Consider the following 25,251-nt stretch of genomic DNA (forward strand, 5'->3'; position numbering starts at 1 on the left):
GAAAGAAGTTGATATATTTTTGAAATGATGAAACACTTTATAACTCGCTGAAAATGATGAATTTGAGTATAAATAATGTATCCGAATTGTTCGAACATCAGGGCGTCCATACAGCAAATGTGCTGCATGGGCGACCATCCGTTTCGCCCGTCGTGTTCGAATTTTGCCTCATCGTTCGAGCGCTCTCGCTTACACATACGCTTTTCAGCACATTCTCTCGCTCTAACGTTCGCCACTGAGATGGAAGAGAAAGAAAATGGGAAAAAATGCAAATGGCGGTCGTTGTTATTGTTCGATTGCAACAAACGTACTGAATTTTCGCTAAATGCAGACTTTCCACGTACAGTGCAGCCCGTAAACTAGTAAACTATGTTTATTTGGCATCTGGCGATCGTGTTTTCGTTATTGTTTGGCGGCAACTGAGCGTGTAAAGTGGATATTTGTCGTCGCAAAAAGTGTGTCACCCTCGGCTTCTCGGCTGAGCAAGGCTCAAATGGGTAAGAAAGAGTGTGTATGGTACACCCAGGCGTACGAGACCAGTACCGTCGGGGGGTCGCATTGCCGTTCCGAAAATGCTCCGGGGGTCGTTTTTTTTTCGATGCAGTGGGTTTCCATTTCGCGTGTGTGTGCTAACAGCCAGTCAGGAAAGTCGTGAAGAATTGGCCACTTTTACCACAGCGAATGCTTGCACGCATGCATGTGTATGTGTGCGTTAGTGCGTGTATGTGTGTGTGTGTGTGTTTGAAGATCCCCGTCGGGAAGGAAAGCGGGATAACTTCCGTCCCCGTTTAGTGTTCAAGGGGGTGTCCACTTTTGATGTCCCCTCCGTGCGGGGGAATGGGTGATGGGAGGTAATGTCCTGATGTGTTAAATATGATTGGAAGCTTGTAGGCCGCTATACTAAAGTGCATTATACGATGGAATAGTTGTGTGTGAGTTGCTTTTGATCACGTTAGTGGTAGTGATGTGGTAATGGTGGTGGTGTTGGTAGCGGCAGTATGTGGTTTTTCTGCTGGTGAAGAAAAGAAGAAACTTGAATCGAACGATTCACGTCAATGTTGGCCCACAAGTCCACAGTTCCTCCCATCATGGCCTGTGTTTGTGAAACAAATAATTTTCACCGTTTCGCCTGGAACTAGGCAATTCGGATAGCATGCACCACACTTTCCGGGGGTCATATTTGGTTCAGCGCACCCAAAACCGTTCCAAACGGAAACCCCCTCACGAGTGCGCCATGGAATTATGGGTTGCAAAAGGAAAAAGAGAACGAAGAAATGCTGGAGTTCTTTTTAGTGTTTCGTGTCGTGACTGTCTCGCTCTGTCGGTCATTCCCGCGGGGGCTCTTCCCGTCTCTGTCACACCGTTGGGTGAAAAGGTTGCTTGAGCGAGAGTGTGTGTGTGTGTTTGTGCACTGGAGCTTCCTGTTGGTGTGCTCGCGTTGTGCATGCGTGTGTGTTTTGTTGATTCGATTGGCAGTGTGTGTGTGTTGGTTACGGGCACGTATGTGTGTGATTGCTATCCTCCTTGACAGCGACCGATGTTTATGGTGTACACGTACTAGAGACGTACGAGAACGCGCGCGCGCGTGTTTGTGTGTGTATGTGTATGTGTGTGTGTGTGTGGGTTGTTGGCAGAGTTGGTCGGATTGGGATGCGTGTGTGTGGTGTGGAGATGCGGTTCTGGTCATACAAATTTACCCACATTGCTATAGTGTCGTGCGTGCTTGCCCTTTGCGTGCGTGTCGCGTGAAAAGTAAACGGGACGAGAAACAACGTTGTCGAACAATGCAAAGCTAACCTCTGAACGATTTGGTAGGTGAAGATCTAACCCTGAAGTGTGTGAATCACTGACAATGGGCATGCAGAAAGTGTATTTTCACAATCAAAGCAAACAGTGCGCGTGTACGCAATACGATCCCGTGTGAGCATCAGCTTCATGTGTAAAGCATACGAGTTGAGCTTCCACACATGTGGATAGATGCGAGTGTGTACGAGTATGTGTGTGTGTGTATGTGCGTGCGGGTGTAGTGCGTAAGTGGCTGCTAGAGGGAGTAAGAAGTCGTTCTTCACAAGCGTTTCGTAGGTCGACAAGCGCACCAAACACATATACAATCCGAGATACTCCTACATATACAAGCCCAAAGAATCGGTTCGTCGGCTGCTGCTGTTGACGGCGGTACGCTCAAAACATACGTTGGTGTTCCAGTCGAAAGGAAAATTTTGCCTAACACATCGCCAACATCGTATCATAAAAAGCGTGAAAATGTGTTTGCTAGTAGCAAGAACGGAGTATGTGTTGGCCTCGGGCACGTTGATGGGTTGAACACGAGTTTTCCAACGCATTTTTTGCTGCATAATAATCAGTTGTCAGTATGTGTGCGTGTGTAAAAAATGAGAGCGCACAACAGCTTGCGTGTTGTGTATGTAGTTTAGACGTGTATGAAGAAGTACACCTCCTCTTCACCTAACATGTGTGAAAAATGCTTTCATCTCAGTTCAGGAACGATTTAGTGCAGAGTGTATCATTTTTTCACCGATCTGTGGGCCTTCGAGATGGGATGAGATCCGACGGGAATGTAATGAAGATAATTTAATATAAAAAGTCCCGTTTCCGGGAAACTCTACAAGCCCCTGCGTGGAATAACTTGAAAAACAGTAAATCTTCCAGCGCACTGATTATGGAGCGGTTTTGCACAGTTGTGTGAAGAACGTGTGGTACAGGGGCGTGTGTACGTTCGTGTGCGTGTGTTGAAGCGTTGCGGAGGTGTGTATGTGTTTGTGTGTGCGTGTGGGTATGCATGTGTATACGGCGAGGTCGCAAGGGAGAAAGAGAGGCGTGCGGTAATTTCGATTGAATGCAAAAGAGATAGAAAGAACAAGAGAGAGTCGCGGTATAAGTGCGTGTTGATGATGTGTGTATGAGAAAGAGGGAGAACGAAAGAGCGCGCAGATTTGTTGGCCTTCGGTTTCGCAGCAGGTTGAGCATAGCGCTTGCTTGCATGTGTGTGCGTACGTGCGTGCGTGAGTGTGTGTGTGTGAGAGAGTGCGTGTATATAGCGTAGAGATGCGTTGTCCGTCTCAGTCACTCCATCGAAGCAGGAATTCGTTCTCCTTTCTTGTCACTGTTTAAAATCAAAATGGCTGCTGCTGCTACTCACATTTTGGCCAGGGGCCCTGAGTTTGTTGGTTTCTTGTTCACACTGCTAAGCGTAATGCGCGATATTATTGGAAAAAGACGACGTATATCTATTGTGTAGTAAATATTAAAGTGCCAGCAATGTGTAAAAACCACGGCACTGCGCCTGCAACACTCGTTGTATGTAGCGATTCATGATTCTAGGTTACATAATTATGATGCCGACGGAAGGTCCCCCGAAATGAAACAGATTTGACAGGAGCTTTCGAATTGACAGGGTCCACGAAGTTCAGGTTTCACTTTCGGGTTAGTTAAATACAACAAGCTAACAAAATACAGCTATTTATTTGGATACAAACCTCGTGAAACTGTCCATTAACCAAGTACACAATGAGTTGCCAACAATCATCATCATCATCCTTTGCGCTTTGCCTTGTCGTTTTAGAAGCTCTAGCGTCTCTTTCCCTCGCACACGTACATGCCTCACAACTACACACACCAATAATTGGTCAGTGTATTTCTTAGCTTGTTTTGTTGAGGTTTGGAGGATGTGGTGTGTGCATGTGTTGGTGGTGTGTATTGCGAACACCCCCTCTCGACAGGAAACCCGACATTGTGCACCAACACAACATTAACGCAGCTCATATTTTCTCGGCTGAACGATGTCGAGTGTGTCCCAAGGCAAAGGAGCTAAACGATATGTGTCTATATTGTAGGAGAGCCAAGAGGGCTTGTTACAATACCACACTACTACAACCATCCTCACACAGGAGGGCAACAAACGAGATCCCTCTTTTGGAGGACCGGTTTTTACACGCGAATTGGCCTACGTGCCGCAGCGCTTTGATAGTTTATATGAATAATAACCTTTTTTTATATTACATTCGGGACCGGGTGGTAAAGTATGCTAAAGTACGACGGTAGTTCCCGCCTTTACGAGAGCGATATTGCAACATAACGGTTGAATCTGTGTGCGCGCACGCCTATCTTTTTTGATAAGAGAGCAGTATAAGTGGCCCGAGAGCAGGAAGGCACGATAGATGCAGACAGTATGAGCGAGTGAAATGACTATGTGTGAGCATTTCCTAAACACGCGCGTGTAATTGAATCCCGTTTGATGGTATGGCGATAGAAAGAAGAAGAAGCCTCGTAATTACGATTTGTTTACGATCAATTGTATCAGTGGTTGATTATGTATTTACACCGGCTCCATATCCTTGGAGGTGTTGGTTAAATCCGAGATCAACGCCGCGACATACCCTAAATGTTTCAAACCAATGGATGATAATGATCGGAGCGGGACGGGAAACTGTGTCTTGGCGTCCTGGACGTTCTGGAAAGCATCTTGCATTGAATGCTGATAAACAATCAATAGCGCAACAGGTTGCGCCGGGGCTCTATTCTCCAATCCCTGATCCAATGATGACGTGACAGGTTTATGATCGAATGAGTAAACAGCTAATGTGCGTATGTGTCGTGTTTTGGTTGAAGATTTTTCTTCATCCCGGGACTCCACATTGCGCCAATTGTATATTCGTTCACGCCATGAATGGATGAGGGTTGTGCTACGAAAAAAGAGAGACGCAGAGTGTATCAAAAGTTCACGAAATGTCACAGGTCCGCAGGGGTCGGGAAGAAGTTTCGGATTTGAATAATCAAGGCCCCTGTGTCTTGCGTTTTGGCGTATCGCGTTCCGAATGCGATAGCCGCTATATACTCCTCGCTCTCACCCAAATACATACACACAAGCACATGGTCAAACATATCCTCCCGGTAGTTTTGGTAAAGTTTTTTTTATGATGGTCATGTTAAGAAATTGCTATGCTACTCTATCAACGTTCGGATCCCTAGCGTGGGCCCTTGTTAAGCGCACACACGATGGTTATTTGAAAAGTTACGTTCTTACCATTACTACAGAATGGCGGCCGATAGTGACGGTGATCAACAGAAACGGACAAACAGTAGTAGCAAGCGTAGAAATGCCGGTAACGAAGCAAACCGAAGCAGAGGCTGCACCAACAGCAGCAGCAGCAGCAACATCAGCAATAGTGTCAGTGAAATCCAAAGCAATGACAGCACTTTAAAGGCGGTTGTCATATGCGAAGGGAACCTGCACGATCCAGACTTTCCGGCACGACTCGAAAGCCTGGTAGAAAGTCTCACAACGCTGGTGGAGGAAAAACAGCCGGACGAGGATGGAAAGGAAAAATCCGAATCCGGGAAGCTTACGGTCGATAAGGTATGTGTTGGGTGGGGATACTACGGAGAGAAATGTTTCCAAATGTTAATTGCCTTCCACTTCGACATACTGCGTTTCACTTCTAGGTGGAACCATGGAACAGTGTGCGAGTTACCCTCTCAATACCGAAGGAAGCGGCGGTACGACTGCGGAGGCTCGCAGCCGAAGGAAACAGTGCACTACGGGCCCTAGGCATTCTGTCGGTGCAGCTGGAAGGAGAGACGGTTCTATCGTTGCGGTTAGCCGGACAGCAGGAAATTGTTTTGCGGACTGGTTAGTATTTGTGTTGTTTCGAGCGATACACACACTCACATCTGTTGAAAGGAAACACAGGTAGCTAAATGTGATTTACGGTTTAATTTTGCAGATAACTCTGCGGTTGATGGAGCGGTTGCAGGAAACAGTACTGGCGGTTTGGGCGAGCTGGCTCGGGTTTTGTCCCAGCAGCAACAGCAACCCCAGCCAAATTCGTCGGGTGTCGTCTTGCAAGGGCATTCTCAGGGTGTCTACGCTCAGCCAATGATTCCGGCGCAACAGCAGCAGCAGCAGCAACAGCACCTGCTACACATGCAACAACAGCACCAACTACAGCTGCAACAGCAGCAGCAGCAACACCAGCTACTGCACGGCACTGCTGTTGTTGATGGTTTGCCCGGCCCCAGTACCTCTAAAGTCGTCCATCCGAACCTTCCGAAGCCTCTTAGCAATGGTCCACTGCCAATGGACACCGTGGGCGCTAGTGGAGGCGGGAGCGGAATATTCAAATCGCCAAACACTATCTGCCCGATGGACGGCAAGGTTCCAGCCCATGTGCCAAATGTGGTCGACGCCTGCGAATATCCGTTCGAAAGCATGACACAAGCAAGGGTAATACAGCGGCGCGAAAATACGCTCGGATTAAACAGCAGCGGTGGGGCGGTAACGGTTGGTCCGTCCATTGCCCCGGTGTCCGGTGTCGGCATAGGAGCAGTGAAACAACCATCAAATGGTGCGTTTGTACCACCGGTAGGCACTGGTGCAGTTCCACCACCGCCGCCATATCAATCCGCCGTTTGCACTGGAAGCGTTGTAGCGAAGGAGAACCTGGCAGCTGCTGCTCCAGCTGCGGTCGTCGGGACCACGATGCCCATTCCGGTGGGCACGGCAAGCGCGGGCAACAATGTGGCCATGTCCAGTCCATTGCTGGTGAATTTGCTGCAAAATGAAAACAGCCAGCAGCAAACCGGTTCATCCCAGCAGCAGCAGCAGCAGCAACAGCAACAGCAGCAGCAGCAATTGCAGCTGCAGCAACAGCAGCAGCTGATGCGCAGTGTAGGACAGCCGATTTTGAAGCAGGAACTGCTGATTGCCAGTGGTACAGGGGGTGGAGGTATGGTGAAGAGCGGGGTCATTCCAAACATCCCACCGTCGGCGACGATGTTAACGCAACAAGCTGTCGGCGGCGGCAGTCCGATAGTGCCGAGTGACAATGATCCAAGTGTGCACGGTGTCGTGATGGGAGGTGGAGCTCTCAAGAGTGGTAGCACGGTGAACCATCAAGTAGTGAATGTAAATCAGCAGCAGCAGCAGCAGCAGCAACATCTAGTGCAACATCCAGTGATTGGCGGGGCACCCACGATGGGCGCACCCTTGGTTTCGGCTAGGGCCGCTACAGTTTCGGCCGTTGCTCACCAGCAACAGCAGCAGCTGACGTTAGTGAACAGTGGCAGTCCTTTGCGCGGGGCTGCGCCCACAACAGTGCCAGGTGTGTCTGGCGTAATGCTCAGTGCTAGTAGTGTGAATAGAAGTAACAATATGACTGCGATGACAGCAGCAGTGACCACAGGTGCTGTGGCATCAGCAACCAATAGTAATGACAGTAACAGTAACAATCAGAGTGTGTTGAACGTGTCGCCTTCTTCTCTAGTAACTCCACCATTGTCAGTGCCTTCAAATAGCAACAGCAGTAGTAGCAGCAACACCACCTCCACCATGAACACCATTAAGATGCAAAGATATAGCCTCGTGGCGGGTCCATCGACGAGCGGTGGACCTGTAGCGGTGGGGATTGGCCCGGCCGTGAGAGCTCCACAGCAGCAGCAGCAACATCAACAACTCACGATGTCCAGTGGAGGTGGCGGTGGCAATGTTATGCTAGCCGCTAACAATCGAGCACCTGTGATGGGACCACAGTCGTCGCATGGTCATCCTCAGGGAATGCGGCCACCCCCATCTCCAACAGCGTTCCAGCTGCAGGACCAAATGCAAATGCAGCAGCCACAACATTCCCAGCAGCAACTGAACCGTTTTCCAGTTCAGCAGCAGCAACAGCAACAGCTACCTTTTCGACAGCCAAATCCAATGCCACTATCGCATCAACAGCAACAGCAACAAGGACTGCAATCAGTCGGTTATACTCAACGGTGGCCAACGCTACCAATGGATTCGGCCACCAAGTCAGGCTACCAGGAGTTTGCACGCTTTCAGATGCAGTACAATCTCAGTCAACAACAATTGAACAAGCCCACAGCGGCGTTGGGACAATCGCAACAACAACAACAACAACAACAACAATCCCATTCGCTGGACGCTGTTTCATCAACCGTTGCCACGTCCCCAAGCGTTGGTGCCGATTCGCTCGAGCTAGGCAATTGTCTGGTTGATCTGCCCGATCTAGCAAAGAACGATCTGGATTCGTTGCTACCGAGCGATCTTGACAGTGCATTTCTCGACACTAAGCTGGACGATCTAGACGATCTGGATCTGATGGATCAGCAGCAGCATCACCACACGCTGCTCGGTCCAGCGTCGTTGCAACAGCCGGCTGATATTTCGACTGTCCCGGGTACACTTCTTGGTGGTGCGTCCGTGAATCAGGCGGTGGCTTCTGGAATTTCTGGCCTGCCGATGGGCGCTCCCGGTGGTGGTGGAACGACGTTGAGCGATGCACAACTGCGCGAGCGCCGGTGGAAGGCACAGCTTCTGATCAACCCGCTAACGGGCGAGCTGGAAGAAACGCAAGTAGAAGAGGGTAATGAAGAATCGGAAAACGGTGGCAAAGCAGGTGGAAGGCAGAGCAGCAAGATGGGCGCGGTTCGTGGAAACGATTTCCCCCCCGAGATCCCTAACTCACTCTATTCGGATGACGACACTACGGGCAGCGTTGGTGGGCTTTCTTCGTCGCGGCTTTTTTCAGATGCCAGCGATTCGGAACGTCCGTCGCTTTCAACAGCCGGTTTAGTAGCGATGGATGCTGGAAGCTTACCACCGGGCATTAACGCCAGCATGGGCAATGCTGTGTATGGTGGTGCTCCTGTTGTCCCTTCAACATCCGTCGTTACAGGCAGCGGTATTGGTAGCAATGCGGCCAGTGCCGCCAATGTCACTGTACCGCAGATGGTGGTAAGCACAGGCAAACCGGTGAAGCATAAAAAGGAACGTGCGAAACCTGTAAAGGCCAAGGACAAGCTGAAGTCTCCGGTAGCGGCCAAGGACAAGCCCAAGGAAAAAACGAAAGCATCGCTTAAGACGGTTGTCAAGCAAAAGGCGAAAGTTCTATCCACCTCGGTGCTGCTAGTAGACGGAGCTGGGTCAGGTGATTCGCCGAGTAAAAACGGCACGGAACTCAAGTTGCGGCTGAAGCTTGAAAAACCAGATTCCATTGGCGTACGCGAAAGCGGCCTTGGCTCCCGTTCCGGTGGAATAAGCGCTCTATCGCCATCATTAACGGTTGCATCGACCGGAAGTATGCCTGCTGCATCGGCAAGCGCATCGGTGGACAGGTTAACGGCAGACAGCGATGGCACAGCGTTGCTGACGTCGCTGCAGTTAAATCCTGCTTCCCAATCTCAGCAATTCGTCGCTGCAACGTCAGTCCCCTCGGCAGTCACCAACGCCATGGGGAGTATCAGCGGTGGCAGCAGCTTTGTTTCTGTCCCGGCCCCGCTGGTTTCCAATGCGACGGGAAACAACGGAAATACCGGTAGCACAAACAGTATCGGCACTGCTATGCAGACTTCATCTCCAGCAGGCGAGGAGTTGCGAGTGCCTCCGTTGCACATAAGCTTACGGGGGAAGAATTCAGTGGTGATCAAGAACTCCCGCAAAGATCGTAAGAAAAGCCAGAGCGGTGGCGAAGAAGACAGTAGTGACGGTGGTGGTGTTGCGAAACGATCCACCTTCAGCAAACGTAACTCCATTGACCTCAACGCACCAATCTCGAGCATGGTGGCCGTAACGGCAGGCCCAACAGTATCATTATCCCCACCTGCTTATCAAAACCACACTGCTGGATCGTCCAAAATGACTGTCTCCGATGTGCAATCGAGCAACGACCAGACAAGCGAGGCACAGTTAGGGTCGCAAAAGCGAGCCGCATCAGATGCAGGACATAGCAATGCGACTGCAACTGGAGGCAGCAGCGGCAGCACATCTTCTGCCGGACACAGTCCGAACGGATACGTCTGTCCGGAGAAGAAGCGAAGACTCAGTAACGGTGGCAGCAGCATAAGTCTAACCGCCAGTGGTGGTACCATTGCGGCGAGCACTGTGTCGACTGTATCCGGCACGAGTATAGACAACACCGTCAGCAGCAACAGCAGCGGCAGTGGTGCAGAAACAGCGTCCACGCCAACAACCGTAACTACCAGTGTGCAGGAAATCAATGACATCTACGAGTCGATCGTTACAACCAGTGAGAGCGTACCGATTGGTTCGACCAACGTCGGCACAGTGCCTCCGACAAACTTGCTCCAATCGGCTACAAAAAACTCCAAGAGCTCCGGTGCGAATAATGCTAACAGCAATGGCAGCAACAACATAAACAATAACAATATCAATATTAACAATAATGGTGGCAGTTACGGTAAGACTCAAAAAAATCTCGTCAAAGCTTCGGTAGATGGGGTTGCTGTGGGTGCGGCCACTGCGCCTCAGTCGCAACCGGCTACCGTGGATGCCCTGCCGTCGGTTGCGGAAGACTGTAAGAAAGGAGATAGTGCAGCTGTAACGTTAGCTTCATCACCTTCATCCTCAGCGGAAGCGGCGTCCGTTAATACAGGCAGCACTACGGCCGAACGCAACAATATCATCACTACCACCATCATCACCACAACCGCCACCAATACAACCACCACCACAACATCTACCTCAAGTGAGAAATCCTCCACTGTTTTGGAAAGTCATCCTTCAGGGCAGCAACATTGCGGAGAAGAAGAATCGCCACAGCAAGATACGCTAAATAAAATTAACACCAGCATTGTACATCACGATCATCAGCATCACCATCATCATTCGGATCAGGAGCATCATAGTAAAAACCGACCACCGGAGCAGTTGCTGGTAGACGTACCGTTGGAGGACAGTGGAAAGAATAGCAAACAGCAGGACAGCAGCACTGCGGATGGTGCCATTGCCGATGTGCTCCCATTGGACGCCCCACCACCGACTGCTGCAGAGAAGGGTACGAATCCGGCGTCTACGTCCAGTTCGCCCCATTCTCCTGGCACGGCAAACGCTGTGTGTACTACCACTGGTAGTGCCAGCTCGACGGGAACGATGTCAACTGCATCGACGGTAGCGGCGGGCGTTGTATTGGGTGTAAATCATCATTTGCTTGGCCATACGAATGTCCGGGGCTCACCAGGATCTCAGGCACAGGGTGAGGATAGTGGCATTGAATCGATGGATGCACTGTCGGAGAAAAGTCCCCATCAGCTGTCATCGCATAGCCCGCAGGGCTTACACAGCAGCAGTGGCACAGGCAGTAACGTGATCAACAGCAGCAGCAGTACAAACAGTAATAGCAGCACGCTAGAAGGAAAGCAAATGCCTTCCGCTGATAGTCCACAGTGTGATGAAAAAATGCTTGAAGGAAACGGTGCGGATGTTGTTGCCGTGCGGTCAGAGAAAGGCGGTTCACCTAAGGACGGAAAAGAGCTGGCTACTACACCATTGTTGGATGCCAGTATGGAGCATTACAACGATATTGAGGCGGCGTTGGCAAAGATGGAGGGTTTAAATGACCTCGCGGTCGCGATTAGCTGCAGTGGTGCCGATGCGAAGCTAAATGGCGATCATTCTATACTGCTAAAGCCGGGAGATTTGCTCGATCACAATCATCACGAAACTCTGGAGAGCATGGATCAGACAAATCTGAGAAAAATTCTTGACATAGACGTCGAAGATGATACAAAGCAGCAGAGTATTATTGACCCTGAAAATCTATTGAACGATGTCACCCACTTGAACACCAATCAGCCATCGGAGAAAAAACAGGGCATTAAGTTGACGAAAGATGACGATACAAAGATACAGAACCACCTCCAGCATCAGCAAAAACAGCAGTTACTTTCCGATACTACGATGGGGAAGAAAAAATCCGTTGCAGAAAAATATGATTCCATCGGGAGCAGCAAGACTAAAACATCTGTAAAAGCGGCAGGCGTTGCTGGCAGAGAAAAGCATACGCAGCAGCCGCCGCAGCAGCAGCAGTCACAACAGTCCCAGCAGTCTCAGCAGCACTTGTCTCCATCTGAATCCATCAAAATGGACAACAAACTACTCGCTAAGCACGTTGTTGGCAACAACAATCTTCCGGAAGACGAACACAAAATGTCACCGGTCGCAACAAATGCAGCTCTCGATGTGAATGTGTCCAGCGATGTTGACGGAAGCATCTCTGCAACACAGAAAAGTATCGATGAATGCGGCAACAATAGTAAAAATATCCCTAGTGTGAAAAGCGAATGTGATAGTAAGGTAATAATGGTAGTGGACGATAAAAAACTCTTAGTTAAGTCTGATCCCGACGAGGCTATCGTTAGTAGTGTAAAGAAGAGTTTAAGAAAATCTTCTGACGAACGGCAGTCAGTTACCGTTGTCGCCACGGCTACCACACCGGCTGTTTGTACTGCTGTTGCTGCTGCTGATGCTGTTGCTGTTGCGCCAGCAAGCGCCGAGACCACCTCCGTTACTGTGAAGCTTGAATCATCGTCATCATCATCATCTCCGACGCCTGCAGCTGCGCCGCCATCTGCTACGGCGAGTCCGGTCGAAATGAAAGCGGAACCAAAAAGTCCTGATTCGGCTGATCCGCACATCGATCTGAAACCGCGTCATGAGCAACCACCGCTGTACAGTTATTCCAGTGAAAAAGCGCGTGAAAGACGTACGGCCGCTGCAGCTAGTGATGGAATTCAGTCTTCAGCTAATGGGAGTGCTCGGAATGATGCAAGATCTCGTAGAAACTCGTCCGTGACATCGTTGCCTGCCGAGAATAGTGAGACCAACCCATCGGTTGATTCTGAGACCGAGTCGCCTAGTAGAGCACCAGCGAGCAAAAAATCACCATCGGCAAATAGCACTGGCGTGGAAGACGATAATACCACTATTGGAGGGAGTAGCACACGCACCGCGAAAGCAAGCGAACAATCGGGAGCTTCGAGCAAAAGTGTCGCCGATGGTCATTCGACATGCGAACAGCAACAGGGTAAGGAGATGCTAACTCAGCTCTCCATAGAAATTCCATCAAACTCGGATAGTGGAGAACATCGGATTCGGACTCGCGCATCTAGCAAATTGGAGAGTCCGCTTGAGCTTCCACCGCGCCAGAGTCCGTCAGCGGTAACCTCAGTGGGACATGATTCGCATGGTTCCACTGCTGTTGCAACCACTGGAGCAGGAGCCAGCAACGCCACCCACTCAGGGAGCAGTGCAATATCTGCGTCTAAAAATTGTAGCTCAGCAGGGACGGCTGGCGGTACCGCGAAGCAAAACGCTTCTGCTACCACGTCCAACGCTGCCGGAGGCGGCAGTGTAGCCACAGCAGCCGGTGCCACTCTTGGCAATGATCGGTCAAGTCCTAAATCGGCTGCAAATGCGATCCGACCGGCGGCCGCGAACAAACGGAAACGGCAAGGGTCGGAGAGCTCCAACCAGTCCGGTGTTAGCGATGATATTCCGACGCGTGCCAAGAAGTCCCGTAAAGCAACGACAGCTAGCGACCCGGGCACGACAGTCCATTCCGAAACGCCGAAGCCTGCGCTACGAAGATCGGCAGATAATACGCTCGCCAAGGGTCGCATGTCGAGAAAGGCGGCCAATGCGGCAGCCGCTGCTGCTGCCGCGGCAGCAGCCGCCGCTAGTACGGCACCACCGACGGTTACTATTGTTGCGGATTCCTCCGACAGCGATGAGCCTTTGATCGAAATCGCGGGTAAAGCTCGAAATTCTAAACTAACCTCCAAACTCAGCTCAACTTCTACCACTAGCAATGCTACTACTTCTCCTACCATACAATCTTCTACTGCTACTTCTTCTATTACTACTTCTACTTTCGATTCTACTACTGCTACCACGACCATCAATACTATTCGCAACAACAACCACACCAACAACAACACTTCGACTACAAATTCTACTTCATCTTCCTCAACCTCGTGTAAAATCCTAGCAGCAGCAGCAGCCGCAGCAGCAACTGGTTCGGGAGATAAAGGTGCTCATTCCGCCGTTTCGTCCGGTGCCAGTGAAAGCACTATACCACCGTCATCCGCCTCGTTGCCGAAGGGGACTGCACCCACAACGAACCAGTCGACAGGTGGGGGTGGTGGTAGTGGCGAGAAAGAAAAATCACTTCGCAACCATCACAGTAAGAATGCGTCCGGTGTCAAGCAGCAGGGTGGAATTGTGCCACCACCGTCTTCCACAGCATCGTCTCCTGAGATGACCACGAGCACCATGACAGTTGCATCTTCCATCACACCCACCTCGAATGCCACTGGTAGCAATGGACCCACGCACAACGCCAATGCGAGTCCCGGCAGTGATAGTGCTGGCGGTGGTGGTGGTGGTACACAAAAATCCGCCACAAACAGTGTTGGTGGTGCACCCTCAACTCCTGCAACAGTGGGTACTTCTGCGGATGAGAAAATCAGTACACGACGCAGCGTACGTATGACGTCATCGACGCTTTCCACGGCGGCGATGAACAATAAGGCAAAGGCTGCGGCGAATGCATTGCTTCAGCAGAATTCCACCGCTGCTACAACCAACAACAACGACAGTAACCATCACGGGAATAGTACCGCGGTCAATAATAATGCCGTGGTGAACGATGTTGCTGGAGCTGGCGGTTTATCAGCTGCCGCGGCCGGTCATGCGGACGGAGCCTCATCGGGCGGATTGAGTTCGGGCGGAGCCAATGGCAATCATAGCAGCAAAGTGGTAAATCATGTGAACCATCATCACGTGGGAACCAGTTTGAAGGGGTCCGGAACTTCGGGTGGGGTAGAGGCCATCGAAACCGGGACTGCGACAGAGCTGCGCCGTAAAACGAGAAGTGCAGGTATGACGGAATGCAGCAATTGCAATACGAGTAGATTTGCTAAGATGAAAAACGTTTCTATTTCCTCCTTTCAACAGCTGGACTCGAAGTCACCGTGACTGAGGGACGTCGAAGAAGGATCTCCCGAGATAGCAAGTGACCAACAGTTTGCGCCTCAGCCGCTAGCGACGATGAGCAACGCTATCGGCATAGGCCAGAAGGTATTATTACCTGTGCCCGCTGCAACTGTGTTGATGATCATCATCGTAACGATTGTCTGACGAGTGTCGATTGCACGGCGGTCAACAATGTTGGGCCAGTTTCAACTGGAACTATTGTGATGGAAGGTGAAAGTGCTGAAACTGAAGACAGGCAGCAGTACTTTGCTGAGCAGAATGAAGTGACGATCGTGGAGTGTAACGATGTTGATCAGAGCGGCAGTGATGCAAGCTGGCACGTCGATGAATCTGTTGGCATGTTGCATAAAGAAGCTGAGGCGCAAAACCTACGCGAAGTGCCGCAGAAAAGAGGCGTAAAAGCAGAGATGACAAAACCCACCCCTAACTGTGCCGCCGGTAAAGCGCTGTTGAATGGTGGAGATAATGCTTTGGCTGCGGGATCCGGCACTTTGACGTGTCGTAATGATGATACTGCTGGTACAGGTGACCAAGTACGATCAGCGGCGAAGGAAACCGGAGGCAACGCGGAGGACGAAGATTCGTACGCTAGTGAAATCATTCTCACAACTAACAGCGACTGCAGCCTAGACGAGTTCGTGTCGTCGGATGACGATAGTAACCTGGAAATATCTGTGGTAACTATTTCACTATACTGAATGTGTGGGTAAGGAAATGAAAGTGAACGAGAATGCAAACGGGATACAGAACCTTTGTGTTGTGTTTGCATGTAATTAGGGTAAAAACTAATACCCTGTTTCTAGGGATTCCAGTGCTCTATGTTTTTTTGTGTAGTGTGATTCCGTAATTTTAATTCTTTGATTTTGAACCATTTTTAATTGTTTCCCCTTTGTGTATGGGTATGGCATTGTACTGTGTTTTGTACAATTCATTTTTTGAAAAAAAAAAAAAAAAGATATATTTATTTTCCCCTTTTATGTGAACGCTTCAATTATATTGATGCTTTATTCGTTCTATTGCTGCGCTGTCTCGGATTGCGACATGCGATGTGACTTATCCGAGCGGATTGGAATTATGATTTCGTTTTGTCAGAGTTTGATGATCGATATCTAGTAAAACCCGATGGAAAATCAACATTTGATGAAAGCACACCTTCAAAAACTCAAAACAAAAACAAAATACAACACAACTTTTGGCTTACCTAATAATGGCAGCAAGCATGCTTAATATAAGAGAGCTGCTGTTGGAAAAAAGTGTCTTATAAATAGCGTTAGGGATGTAAGAGTCATGATGATAAAACCAAACAAAAGATTATTGCGCCTGAGGGTCCTTAAAATTTGCTAACCAAGAACCAAGTTAATGATACGAAAAACAAACATTAGGTACCACATAGAAAAACGAAGTTTTTTTTTCGCATCTGGTTTGCTGTCGAAATCGGAGGATGGCGAGTTGGGGAAATGGTGAATTAAAGAGAAATTAAATGTAGCAGAGAGCGATGAACATCATTTACAAATGTGCAAGTGGCTGGAGTTAGATTGTGGCGGGGAAAAGTGTGGATCAGTATTGTACCTTCGCGTCATTGAGCGACGTCAACTTATACGCCATCGTTTACACTCAAAGCTCAAATCGGTTCTCTTACTTTTTAAATGTAAAAACCCCATTTCGCTTTTTTATGTCTCATCTCTTAATGATACCAATTGCATATGACATTGGTAAAATCCGATCGTTTAAATTGCACTTCCAAGATGATCTGTCTTTGAACACTCGTATATTGTTTTAGAATGGGAACCCTTACCTTTTGATCTCAATGTGCGTTGAGCTAGGTTTTGTTTAGTAATACACGCGGATTTTGAAATGGAACAAGCGAAATGGATACTACAGAATCACACAAACAAACAAATAAAAACACACACACATACATTTTTTCTCTCCTTGCAAAAACACACACGCAACACTGACGGGAGGGTGCGTAAGAATATAAGGCACTATTAATTTCTTACGCAAACGACTTTAATAATACTTGCTGCACGCACCCTATGTGGATAGGAATCGCTCGAAAACGCTTGTCATTATGCTAATATGTGCAATAAAGAACCCCCTGATATCAAAGGCCAGGGGTATATAGAAGGAGATGATAGTAGTGATGTTGACCATGCATTAAAATCTTTGCTAATCAACATGTGAGACTGTTTTTTTTTGAGCGATTCTCGAATACAAATGATCAATTCTCGAGCTTTGAGAGTGCATCTGTAGTGGATAAGCTTTTGGTTTAAACAGAGCGAGTCGATTTATGTGTGTGTGTTTGTTTTTTCTTTCATCTCTGTTGCAATGCTGTTCTTTTAGAATGGATAAATCATCTTTCAGTAATTCGATACCGAAACTGGTTCAAAAAAGGGGGAGCGTGGTGTTTCTACAACTGAAGTATAAGCTGAGTTCGATCTGTTAAACGGTCAGAATGAGATAGCATATGATGGGACAGAGGCAACAAGTAGAACACATGTTAGAAAGCAAGATAATAATACACAAAAACAATTAAAAAAACACAGACACGTACATATTCACATAAAAAAACACTCAAAATATCGCTACAATAGCACACGTTAGCAGCAGACGCGTCAACACATTAATGCATGTTTAGTGCACACAGCAAGGGAGAAAGAGGGTAATGAGTGGATTAGAAAAAAAACACGATTATAGTTTAAAATAATTTATCCGTATTATGTTTAGTTGAATGTGCGCGGCGTCGGGGGAGTAAGTGCGTTGAGCGCGTTTTGTGAACGAGAACCGCATTGGGTTTGGTTGGTGCGGCGGTGGTGTGTAATAAACAGAAGCGGATGGTAGATTAGTTTGGGGGAGGGCAATTGTCGATGCATCCAATCGTCAGGTCGGACAGTCAGTCAACTAGAGTGCGTTAGAAGTGTGATCAGAGATCATTCTGAAGATGTACGGATGTATGATGATGACGATTTAGACAGCCGCGCGCTACAGTGAACAGGGGGTTAATATAAAACAAAACAAACAAGAGGAGGGAGATATTTGTAATGATGAGTGCAGGAATGCTGCAGAGCTTAAAATTTGATTGTGTATATATAGGTTTATTATCAAGTATAGGTGCACAGCAACAAGTAATATTGAGGATAAAAGTAATCCGTTCTAAGGACGGTCACTGAGTTTTTCTCAATAGCCCTCCTTCCTTTGTTTGTTTAGTAAACAATATGCACACAGCAGACCCCTTCACACACAAACACACACACACACACACACACACACACACACACACACACACACACACACACACACACACACACAGGCAAATTCTTCATAACAACACGTACTACTAAAGTCATTCGTTCACTGATACGGTTAATAACTCTACACTACTCGACAGGATGAAGCTAACAGCAGCTAACGTGCTAGTGTTGTCGTATAAGCATTGGCGTTGTGTCGGAAACGAGTACATGGTGTACTGCCATTGCAGTGTAAACCCGATTATATTGCGCACATGCTGGCTGAGAGAAAGCTACAGCAAACATCATACCTATTCAGCTTCCGATGGTATTTGGCTCGTGGAAGAGGTAATCGATACGATAGGACGATAAGAGTAGGTTATTTGCTTAGTTTAGCCATTGCGTGACTGGTTAAATGTGCGTATCGATCATGCTCATGTTTGCTCGATCGTATACGAAGCACATACACATTAGTTTGGTTTTACACGCCTCGGCATTCATGTTGTATTCGAAAGAATTGCTATCATAGATTGGAGAACTTATCATGCTGCATGTGCCAGCTGCCACAGTGCTACTAAAGAAACAAAGAATATCCGCTCCATTTTGTTGTACAATGTCAAACGACTTTATTCGCATCATCATCAACCCTCACGTATGGCGAATTGTAGTGTGCTCTCTATAGATCTTAGCGCTGACACATTTAGGAACATGATCAGCATCATCGGCGACGAAGGCTTCATGTTTCATTTTTCTTCCGACGGAAGCTGCTTGTTCGAACTCTTCCGAATGATATAATTCACTAATTCTTGAAACAGGCCAAACTTAGCTAGCTAGCTGTGTGTGTGTGTGTGCGTGAATTTCCCAGATTTTCCCTTCCGAAATGTGCTTGAATGTGCAACAACATTAGGCACAAAAGTTGTACTTCTCTGTGTATGGAAGAGAGCATACGCAACGCTGCTGGTAGGAAAGGACCAAAAAGAAGGAATACGGTGAAACAGAAAAACAGAGATAAATATAAGTAATCTGCAGATGAGAGGGCTCTTTAGTCAACGCGAGTTAAAAGGGGGTTATACATTCTACAGTACACCTATAACCTTATCTTTCTGAGCAAGCAGACAACTATGTTCTGCCGTTTCCTCCTTCTTGTGACCATGGTTGATCACACTGTGTTGTTTGCGCTGGTTTTTTGTTGGAGTTTTATGTTGCTGTAATATATCGTTTTCATTGCCATATACGTTGCGCGCACCATTCACTAGTGACACATCCTCTTGACGGGCGGACGGGAACGTACACAGAACCACGTTCTGCTGCCGGGTAACGGGTGTTATTGGAATGGGAAAACAGTAGGGGTCGATCACACATATGCAGAGGAATGTAAGTGCATTTCCACGGAAGCTCGCACATCCCGCTTTGCTGCAAGGACACAGAAGCTTATATTATGCGTAGCACAGGTTATAAAAACGTTAACATTCACAAAAATACACCTCATAACACTCACACAACATTCATACACCCACATACCACCCACCCCGAACAGAGAGTAGGAAAAGAATGAAATGTGTAGGACGCGTTCGTACGAGCATATTTATACATATGTATATGCAGAGCAATATACGGTATGTACGGTATGTGTATAGGTATATATCTATATATATATGTATATGGGATGCATAAGAAAACAAATGATATGCGAATCAAGTAGAAACAAGGGAAACAGACACCACTCTGTAAGTGGCGAATGGTAAAAAGAAAACATAAGCATTAAGCATTGTAAGTATGATAATAGACAACGGTACACACAAACACTTGCACCGTATAGTGCTAGCAGGAAAAAGAGCATCAATAAAAATGCATAAGTCCACTAAAAAAACACCCGGATACGAACGCGCGCCCCCTTCATCCCCCTTTCAGCAAAACACGCGAAAAACCCACGTAAGGATAACAATTGTAATATTTGTAGATTTGTTTGTGAACAGGTTGATAATCTAAGCTCTATACATATAAATATTGTTGAATAGATATATCATACAATTGTGTTAAAAAAAGAACAGAAAAGTTGTTTTATTTTAAAAAGAAGTACACAAAACCTGGATAATAATGAATAAAATATAAATAAATGAATAATGAAACAAAATTGCGGCAGAATTACTTGTGCTTCATCACGGATTTCCGAAAGGTACAGTATTTCCAACGTGAATTTGAATTATCGAAGAGATTATGCAGCGAAACGCAGCGCGCACGGTTTTCGCTGCACTGGCGGTCATAATTTCTCATCTCTTCCGGGGACTTCTGTAAAAATGGTTAACAGAATAAGGACTGCATATGCAAGTTGTTGATTCGTTAGGTATAAAATGGTTTTAAGCTTTAGAGAAAGAAAGATAGCGTTATTAAACTAAAAACAACCTTTGCTTCAAGCCACAATTTTCTAGACTAAAAAAATAACGTGCAATTCAAAGATAGTTATTTCTTGTTTGACATTGAGCAACAGGGTGCCTCCGGGCTGTCAGCTGTCAATCGATTTAAACCCCGTCGGCTCCCACTGTGTGAAATCTGCGATGCAAACAAAGCGAGAAAACGATTCGGAAAGAGTGGAAAAAGAGTGGAAATATCGATGATAGTACGCGTTTCGATAAAGTTGGGCAGCATTTACACACCGAACGATGGTTCCGCTGTAGCACGGAACTAACGCATTGCCTACTATCCGTGTGGCGCTCGACCATTCGTGTGACTAAGTTTCCCCGTGAAAGGGCGAACACAACGACAACACAACGAGTGAGAGAAATTTGGATCGTGTTTCAGGGGCACCAGCAGCAGCAAGTGCATTGAGGCTACATTGACGCTATATCGGTGGAGTGGTTTCCTCGTGAAAACGTTTTCCAATCGTGCGAAACAAGAAAAGATGAGGTAAATCAAAGGGAGGGGGTCTCAGACAGAGGGGTTAGCTTTAGGCGAGCGTGTCGAGAAGCAGCCTACCTTGAGCGTAAGTGTGCAAGAATACTCGCGATAAGACCAGGCATCCAAACACTGCCAGTGTGCATAGAAATTTGGAAGCGTTGAAGCAAAACGGATGTTGCGTGGTAAACATATGGAATACACTAATAGATACCGATACGGTGCACCCAAACACGGTTCATCTTCCTAATTAAATTACCCATTTTACCCGGTGTAAGGTCATCGATCGGGAGGTTCATGTTTGTCTCAATCGATTTTGGCCAACAATGAAGTATGTTTCTCGATGGGGTATGGTTGAGGGGGTAGGTAAGCTGGCATCTGGGTGAAACTGTATCATCGGAGCTAATTATGTGAACAGAGTAGGCCAGAAACCCACCAACGCAGAAAGTAAATGTGGAACGAAAGCTGCAATGTTGATAGCCTGTGGTGGAGAGAAAGGAGCACGCGCTCCATTGCTTAACGCAGCTTCTCGAGGGGATTTTTATTCGTCCCGGTATGGATATTAAGTGTTTCCCTATGCTTCGGGGACCATGCCTTGGAACAAAGCAGAAAGAAAGTCGTAATCGTTTGTATACATTTTGCACGAACGCTTTTTCGAAATGAAGTCTTGTCGTATCACTTGGCGTATAGCAGAACGCATGTGACGGTTTCGTATCGTACGATTGCTTGCTATGATAAAGCACGTTTTCAGGGGACGGTGCCTAGCCTGATGCATTTCATTCATTTGACCTCGTATCATTACATATTTCCACAGAAAATGTTTGACCGTCCGAGATGTCGCGACTGGTGTCCACTATCGACGCAGCAGCTACGGTTGCGCAGCCTAATGCAGATCTCCGGCCACAACATAACCGTACCGGAGCGTAACCTCAGCACCTCAACGCCACCAGTCTGCGACCCAGGCGCAGAGAGATTGAAATGTACCGTTTACTTTACGCTTCACCAGACGCCTCACTCCGCCCCGTTTTACACGAGCGAAAAGCTTGACCTGCACTGCAACGTACTGTGGGCGGAAATCGACTGTCTGGCAACGATCAAATCCTCCCTCCGGAGTGTGTGTGTGCGGGTGTGGGAACACACCGCCCGACCCGACCAGTCCGCCGGAACGAAAGTGCCTCCCGAGAGCAGCGATGCCACCAGGAACGATGAAGAGGAGGCGACGCAACCAGCGAACGAGCAGACCGACCGGTTACTGTTTGCATGGGGCGTATATTTTTCCGGTCTGGTACCGCTGGCGCGACGCAACGAAAAGCGGCTCCGCCCGAACACGCTCGTGTTTCAGCTGCACGGCGGTTACTTCACCTCGGCCGCCTGTATCCTCGAGCCGGAAGAACGAAGACCGCCGGTAGTGAACTTGCCCGTAGAAGCGGGAGGCCCGACTGTACCAAAACCGAACGCATCCTCTGGCCAGGCGTCGCCATTCTCGCCCTCCGCAACGATTCCAATCGTTGGGGCGGGTGTGGGTGCTCGACGTGGTGGTGGTAGCCGCGGACATACCGCCGAGAACGTGTTACACTGTGATACTAGCAATAATTCCTCCCCGGTAACGATGTCCGGGGCTCCGCTCGGCTCCTACCAGACGCCTTCCTCTACGTCACCGCACCAGTGGAACTTCGCAAACGGTGGTGGTGGCGCTCTGCTCGGTGTGGAAGGTCGCTTCGACAAGCTGTCCGTATCACCGGTGGCTAGCAACGGGGGAAGCAGTGGTGGTGTACTTCCCCATGCCGCACGATCAACCAGTCCTTCGTCACCGCTCAGCTGGACGGAACCGTTCGAGACGAGCTTGAAGCTGCGCTACCTTGTTATGGAATTCCTCCCTCCGGAGGTGCGCGCTAGCTACGACGTACCGCGGCTGCTGGCAATCCAGGAACGGCAGCGAAGGCTCCGTTACGAGGCGGACAGCGTGAAAACGCTCATCGAGCGCATCTGCATGAAGAGTGCCTACTGTCTCAACATGGAGCTGTTCGCGAGCAAGCATTTGGTGTACCGGACGGGAGCGAACCAGCACCGGACGGGCGGAATGGGCAAGCAGCTGAGCCGGTTGCTGTACCAGGAGCGCGAACCGATCGATCCGATGGTGTTGCTTCGCGGCCAGGAGCTACGGCGGCACATCGAGCGGGCTCGGTTTCGCTGCCGGCTGCTGGAGCAGGAGCGCGACCGGATTTGCGGTGGAATGCAGCAGCTGCGCAATCGGCTGAATGTGGCCTGTGATAGCAACATTGAGCGAGAGTCCGCACTGATGGAGCGCTATCGGACGTATGGGCGGGAGAAGGAGCAGCTGTACCAGCAGAAGATGGCTTACGCTAGCCAGAAGGACAGCGTGCGCGAGGTATGCGCAAAGATGCTAATGGTGCGCCATCAGTTGCTGAAGGGGCTGAACGAAATTTATTACATTAAATCGGTAAGTTTCGCGGTGGAGTGTGGTGAGGTGAGGTTCGATAATACGCCGTTCTTTTACTATTGCAGACGAGTCAAGGCATCTACACCATTAACGATGTACCATTGCCGAATGCGGAATCGTACACGGACGCAACGCCGGCACTGGCCCTCAGCGTTGCTCTTGGCTTCGTTGCCCACGCTGTGATGATGTGTTCCTCGTTTTTAGATATTCCCTTACGGTGCGTATCGGTGTAGCGGTGCGCACACCACCAACACCACCGCCACCACCACAAGCTAAAATTCAAATTTATCATGCATTCTCATCCTGTTGTAGAAATCCCATTAAGTATGACGGTTCCCGTTCGAAGATAGTGGACCAAATCAAGCTACTACCAACGATGGATCGAGAGTGAGTGTGATTTACGATGCAAATAGTGCGGTAAACGCTTATTCGCAACTGAACATGTTTCTTTTCCCCCCTTCTGCAGCTTTCCCCTGCACTGTCGCTCGGGACCAGCGCCGAACGCACTGCTGTATGGGGTGTACCTGTTGAATCAGAACATTTCCCAGCTTAAGCATCAGCTCTCGCTGAGCCGGGGCGACCCGCGGGCCACGCTCGTTAATCTGCAGGACATTCTCACCATCCCCGGCATCGGCGGGCCGCTGCAGAAGCGTGATCTTGAGGAAGCGTTCCAAATGCTACCCTCGTCCGTGTTCGGGGCGTCATCGCCCGGGTTTATTTCGCTGTCCACGGCCGGTGGGAGCAGTAGCGGTAGCAGCAGTAGTGGATCGTTCCTTCGTGACAGCCCCTCTAGTAATAGGTGAGGAGTAGGAGGGCACGTTAGCCATTTATTTGCACCACAATTGAGAGGATATTAATACTGTTTCGCTTCCGAACAGAATTTCCCGCTCGGTTGATAACTACACGGACCGAAGGCAGCAGATGCAAAGGCACTACCAGCTTAATAGACATCCGTTGCAGCAAGCAAAAAGGCTGTCGAGCAGTAGCAGCAGCGCCAGCGCCGTCGACCAGCAGCAGCAGGACCATCTCGTACCGGCTAGGCGCGGCTGTGGGGACAGCACCTTCTCTTCCGATCCCATCCTAGCCCAGAGCGTCCCATTACAGCGACCGTGCGATTTTGACGGGGGTAAAAAGTTCTAACACTCAACAGACGAAAATAGGGCATTGCGGAAAATTATCTCCTCCTTCGAACGTGTGGCAGGAAAAGGGGCATGAACTTTAACACTAAGTTGTCACTAAAAGCAAAAGAATATTGTTATCCTTTCTTCCCTTTTGTTTTGAGTTTTAATTTAATATTTATTGGAACATTATGCCCTTTCCCTAGTTGTTTTTCGGAAGGACTTAGGAATCATATAGAGAACTAGCGAAACTGGTAACGCAAACGGTGTATACAGCAATAAACGGACGGCGCATTCTAAATTCGCAAAAGCTGTATCATTGGTGAGAGTAAAAAGATAAATAAATTTGAAGAGTTAAACACAATAGACAGCATACGATTCTTGCTGCTTCGCGTTTGTTTTGAGTCGTATGTACACCTCACACACCTTCGCTGTTATCCTGCCGATGATTTCGATGTCATCCGCGAAGCTAAGAAATTGGAGAGACCGGTGGAGGATATTGTCATGGACGTCGTTGACTAGCCCCGCGCTTCGAATGACACCTTCCAGAGCGACGATGAAGAGTCCGTCACCTTGCCTCAGACCCCTGTGAGATTCGAACGATTCCGACGTCAAGTTCGATACTCTCACCTTGTACTCCATCCCGTTCATGGTGGCCGGCTAAAAGCCGGATCAACTTCCCAGGGAAGTGGAAGCGCTGCATGATGTCCCATAGCTCATTTCGGGCTATCGTGTTGTAGG

The 25,251-nt window shown here is 48.6% G+C and overlaps 2 protein-coding genes across 12 annotated transcripts; both read left to right on the forward strand.

Annotated features, from left to right (window-relative positions):
- The first annotated feature begins 232 nt into the window (after positions 1-232).
- Positions 233-17,345, forward strand: LOC121597979 (serine-rich adhesin for platelets). Of its 9 annotated transcripts, none has more exons than XM_041924371.1 (6): positions 518-851; positions 5,053-5,374; positions 5,461-5,647; positions 5,742-13,568; positions 13,806-14,696; positions 14,774-17,345. In XM_041924371.1, exons 1-6 carry the CDS (start codon positions 817-819, stop codon positions 14,833-14,835), a joined length of 9,324 nt encoding a protein of 3,107 aa, XP_041780305.1. In that variant the 5' UTR covers positions 518-816; the 3' UTR covers positions 14,836-17,345. The 9 variants fall into 9 exon arrangements, with proteins under 9 accessions (XP_041780301.1, XP_041780305.1, XP_041780306.1 ...); XM_041924372.1 differs by having other exon boundaries at positions 13,809-14,696; XM_041924367.1 differs by lacking the exon at positions 518-851 and adding an exon at positions 233-497 and having other exon boundaries at positions 5,742-14,696.
- A 3,233-nt stretch (positions 17,346-20,578) lies between these two features.
- On the forward strand, positions 20,579-24,892 carry LOC121597223 (UV radiation resistance-associated gene protein). 3 transcript variants are annotated; one of them, XM_041922826.1, is made up of 6 exons: positions 20,579-20,943; positions 21,746-23,392; positions 23,458-23,609; positions 23,705-23,779; positions 23,859-24,191; positions 24,271-24,892. In XM_041922826.1, the coding sequence occupies exons 2-6, from the start codon at positions 21,749-21,751 to the stop codon at positions 24,530-24,532; spliced, it is 2,466 nt and encodes an 821-aa protein (XP_041778760.1). In that variant the 5' UTR covers positions 20,579-20,943; positions 21,746-21,748; the 3' UTR covers positions 24,533-24,892. The 3 variants fall into 3 exon arrangements, with proteins under 3 accessions (XP_041778760.1, XP_041778761.1, XP_041778762.1); XM_041922827.1 differs by lacking the exon at positions 20,579-20,943 and adding an exon at positions 21,353-21,484; XM_041922828.1 differs by lacking the exon at positions 20,579-20,943 and adding an exon at positions 21,509-21,637.
- Positions 24,893-25,251: the final 359 nt, after the last annotated feature.

The sequence above is a fragment of the Anopheles merus genome, chromosome 3R (genome assembly GCF_017562075.2).
Source record: "Anopheles merus strain MAF chromosome 3R, AmerM5.1, whole genome shotgun sequence".
NCBI lineage: Eukaryota > Metazoa > Arthropoda > Insecta > Diptera > Culicidae > Anopheles > Anopheles merus.

What these genes read in the sequence shown, in the direction of transcription:
- LOC121597979 (XM_041924363.1), top strand. Translation starts at nt 817, where the DNA reads ATGTCCCCTCCGTGCGGGGGAATGGGTGATGGGAG. An exon ending in GGGGGAATGGGTGATGGGAG is followed by an intron (nt 852 to 5,052) that starts GTAATGTCCTGA and finishes CCATTACTACAG; the next exon opens with AATGGCGGCCGATAGTGACG. An exon ending in GGAAATTGTTTTGCGGACTG is followed by an intron (nt 5,648 to 5,741) that starts GTTAGTATTTGT and finishes TTAATTTTGCAG; the next exon opens with ATAACTCTGCGGTTGATGGA.
- LOC121597223 (XM_041922826.1), top strand. Translation starts at nt 21,749, where the DNA reads ATGTTTGACCGTCCGAGATGTCGCGACTGGTGTCCACTATCGACGCAG. An exon ending in AAATTTATTACATTAAATCG is followed by an intron (nt 23,393 to 23,457) that starts GTAAGTTTCGCG and finishes TTACTATTGCAG; the next exon opens with ACGAGTCAAGGCATCTACAC. An exon ending in CTACCAACGATGGATCGAGA is followed by an intron (nt 23,780 to 23,858) that starts GTGAGTGTGATT and finishes CCCCTTCTGCAG; the next exon opens with CTTTCCCCTGCACTGTCGCT.